General features: G+C 30.7%; 1 protein-coding gene across 1 annotated transcript; it reads right to left on the reverse strand.

Annotated features, from left to right (window-relative positions):
• Positions 1–421: 421 nt before the first annotated feature.
• LOC112766794 (cytokinin riboside 5'-monophosphate phosphoribohydrolase LOG3) lies at positions 422–2,713 on the reverse strand. The gene is made up of 7 exons (XM_025812691.3): positions 2,279–2,713; positions 2,064–2,161; positions 1,950–1,980; positions 1,769–1,868; positions 1,616–1,686; positions 1,078–1,221; positions 422–859 (listed from the first exon to the last, which is right to left on the reverse strand). The coding sequence occupies exons 1-7, from the start codon at positions 2,405–2,407 to the stop codon at positions 761–763; spliced, it is 672 nt and encodes a 223-aa protein (XP_025668476.1). The 5' UTR covers positions 2,408–2,713; the 3' UTR covers positions 422–760.
• Positions 2,714–3,772: the final 1,059 nt, after the last annotated feature.

Here is a 3,772-nt window from a genome sequence, read left to right on the forward strand (position 1 = left end):
ATGACAATTTTAAAATTTCTCTGATGAGACTGTGTGGTTAAGTTCTCGTTCCTTATGACAATTTTAAAATCCCTCTGGTAAGACTGCTTACAAGGATTATTACGTTTTTGGTTATGTGATATTGTTGTATTAGTTTAGTTATTATTTTTTTCGTCATTATTATTATAATTTTGTAAAAAAAAATAAAAATTGTGATTGTAATGATATGTAATGTTTGTAAATTATTTATATAAAGAACTCTTATTATTATGTATATATATAAGAAATGCTGTGATTAATTTATATGAATGTGTATTTGTAAAAAATATTTTTGATTTTTTAAAAAAATAATTAAAAATTCTTATTTTATTATTAAATATATAAATGTTATCATAATATTCTTCTTATTAGAGTAGTATAATAAAAAAATATAACACACTAATAACAATAAGAATTTTTACATACAACACATTAAATCTTGAACCAACTTGAGCCGTACGTATATAATAAGAAGCCTTCTAATACTATTAAGCAAATTAAACATAGCCAAAGATGCATATGAAATTGAATTGACCATATTCATATCCACAGCTAAAAAAGGGGAAGAAAAAAAGAAAAGAAAAAGACTATATGGTTACCCTATTATGTGGGGCTTACATACATACATACACATTACATGATTTGGGTTTTGTGAAGTGTTTTTGTAAAGTTGAAGGTTATACACTAATAAATCTAAAAGTAGTTGATAGTGGATTAGTGTAGGAATAAGATTATGGTTGAGTCAACGGGAAATATCTGACTTTGCAGCGTTATTAACTAAGTGTTGCTCCATCTCCCAACTTAGTTTTGGGGCCACACCACAGTGCTTGGGGACATATTCCTGTTCAAAGTATCAATCAATCAATCAAAATTTCATAATAATCTCAATGCATAATTGGGCCTACCACGTTGCCCCACGTGTACACACACATACAATAGGAGATGTACATATCAATTGTCAATTGTCAAATTTCATGGACGGAAGTGGCAAATTATTTGTAAAATAAACTTTGCAAATTGAAGTAGAGTGTGTGTATTATTGTGTATATGTTTCCGTACCTCAAGCTTGCACATGAGGTCTTGGGCAGTTTGGGCAGAGACAATAATGTGACGGGCAGCTGGTGTTACAAAACCTTCGTCCACAGCTTTATCCATGAATGCCAGCAACGAGTTATAGTAGCCATCCACGTTCAACAACCCCACCTGCAACCAATTCCGTCCCCTCATTATTTTCTCTTCTTTAATTTAATTTATCCCTCACGATAAGAATAAATAAGTATTATCATAATCATTACTATTATTACTAGCTAGCTAGTTAGATATTCTTCTATCTTTTAAATCATAAACACCGTCAATCCATTGTCATGTCCTTTTCTTTGACTTCCTAATAATGTGTCCATTTATTTATTAATATCAATCAATGCAACAATATTCTTTCTTTTCGGATAAAAAATTAATGATCAAATTGATGACTTGTTTCATTTTGTGGTAGCTAGTTGAATGAGACCAGAAAAAGGCCTTTTGTAAAGAAAAACGTTATTATGATTGAAAGCTAAGAGTGGAAGGAGTTTTAATTTGATTGAGAAAGAAAGCTAACCGGTTTGTCATGGATTCCTAGTTGAGCCCAGGTGATGATTTCCAAAAGCTCTTCGAGGGTTCCGTATCCACCTATACATACACATAATATGATGTGATTAGATTGTATAGGCTTAGAGACTTTATATTAATTAAACCGGCTATGGAAGGATACCTGGTAAAGCAATAAAAGCGTCAGCTTGTCTGGCCATTTCAGCCTTGCGTTGGTGCATTCCTGAAACTGCTCTTACTTCCCCCACTGTCTCTCCGGTTAACTATATTTATTAATTAATTAATTGGTCATTAGCCAGTAATAAACAATTAATTAATAACTAAGAGTGTTATTGATTAGTTACCTCTCTTGGCATGAGCGTCTTTGGAATCACTCTGCACCATTACATTATTATCAGATATATACATGATACTACTAGCTTCTAGCTAGCTAGTGATAGAGAGGGAGAATGAATTACCCTAACACGTGGCGTCCCCCATCATAGACAACTTGGGAGATTAGACCCATCAAGCCAATGCTTCCTCCTCCGTATACCAAGTCAATGTTCCTTTCCACCTATATTGATGAAGTTGAGTTAGAATTGGAAAAAAAAAAAGTGTGATGTGTATATGTATACAGGTGATGCGACATCACAAGCGATTTTGGTAATTTTTCATGTATATATATACTTGCCAGTTGTTGGCCGAGCTGAATTGCGGCGAGTTGGTAGCTGGGATTCTTGCCGGGGCTGCTTCCGCAGTATACACAGATGCGCCTGAACCTTGATGACGTCATACCTCCTCCTTGCTCTTCTATTTCCATAGCTACCTCTTCACTCCTTGGGGTTTTGAGGGGGAACACTTCCTTGCTTCTCTTTATATATACACACACACTCTCTCTCTCTCATAATTAATTAAATCGTTTCAAATTATATTATTACAAATGATATATCGCAGATCCTCATCTCATCTCTTCTCTTCTCATCTCGTCTGACTGCACACACTTCCCCCACCCTTTTCTTTTTATTTTCAACCTTTTAGGAATATTAATTATTCTTCTTTCTTTGCATACCGATGATGTGGTCTCCATTATTTTCTAGATTTATCAAATTATACATCGAAGAAAAACGCGTAACATTATTGATTCATTTCATGATGTAGATGTATGGAGTTTTTTTCCTGATAGAATGAAAATATTTAATATAAAGTTGTAGTACACATGCAATAACGTCACATGTGACAATAATCATGATTAATATAATTACACGTATAACTTGTTTCATATATTTATTTATTTTAATTTTGTGTGTGTGACATTATCAATGATGCCATTCATCCCCAACTCACTTGTCACTTGGTATCCCTAACATAACAGTTTCAGTTTCAGAAGTACCTCGCATATTATAATATCTTCGAACCAAAATCATCATAGTAAGCAGTGGTAGAGCTTAGTTCAGATAAGGGGTAGCCATGACTCCCCAAACTTTTTATAAAAAATTTAGTAGTACTTTTTTAAAAGATAAAAAATAGTTCAATTGACTTAAATACTTTACTATGACTTAAAGTATCTAATAAGTTCAATAGACAATACTCTCTCTATCTTTAGGTTCAAATATAAAAAATTAGATATCTTTTATTTATTTAATTTAATATTATTTATATTTTACTATTTATTTAATTTAATTTTTTATATGATAAAAAATAATAGAATATTCAATAAATATTAATATTATTGTATTTGTATAAATTGATAAAAAAAAATTCAATAAATATTATAAATTTTAATATTTGTCCTTCTAATTTTTTCTTTATATATTTTACAGGATATATATTCAAATTTTTATATAAAATAATAATAAAAAATTAAAGAATTGATACATTTTTTAAGAGGAATGCTAATATTTAAGAAGGAGAACATATAACTTTTACAATATCAACACATGTAGATAGTTCTTCTATTTTAATGAATCACGAAGAAAGTGATATATAACCTTCAAAAGTTCAAAAAGTTATATCTGATGACTTTAACTTTAACTTTTTGGAATGAGATCTTGAAAAAGGGCTTTAAATTTGGCAGTATCACCCAAACCAGAGAGATGAGATTAGACGAACTTATTTTAAATGAGGTCCATATAAAAAAGTATTTTGACAATTATTTTCTATTTAGCCCTCAAAATTTTGTTTCAAG

Source organism: Arachis hypogaea, chromosome 17, assembly GCF_003086295.3.
Source record: "Arachis hypogaea cultivar Tifrunner chromosome 17, arahy.Tifrunner.gnm2.J5K5, whole genome shotgun sequence".
Lineage (NCBI taxonomy): Eukaryota > Viridiplantae > Streptophyta > Magnoliopsida > Fabales > Fabaceae > Arachis > Arachis hypogaea.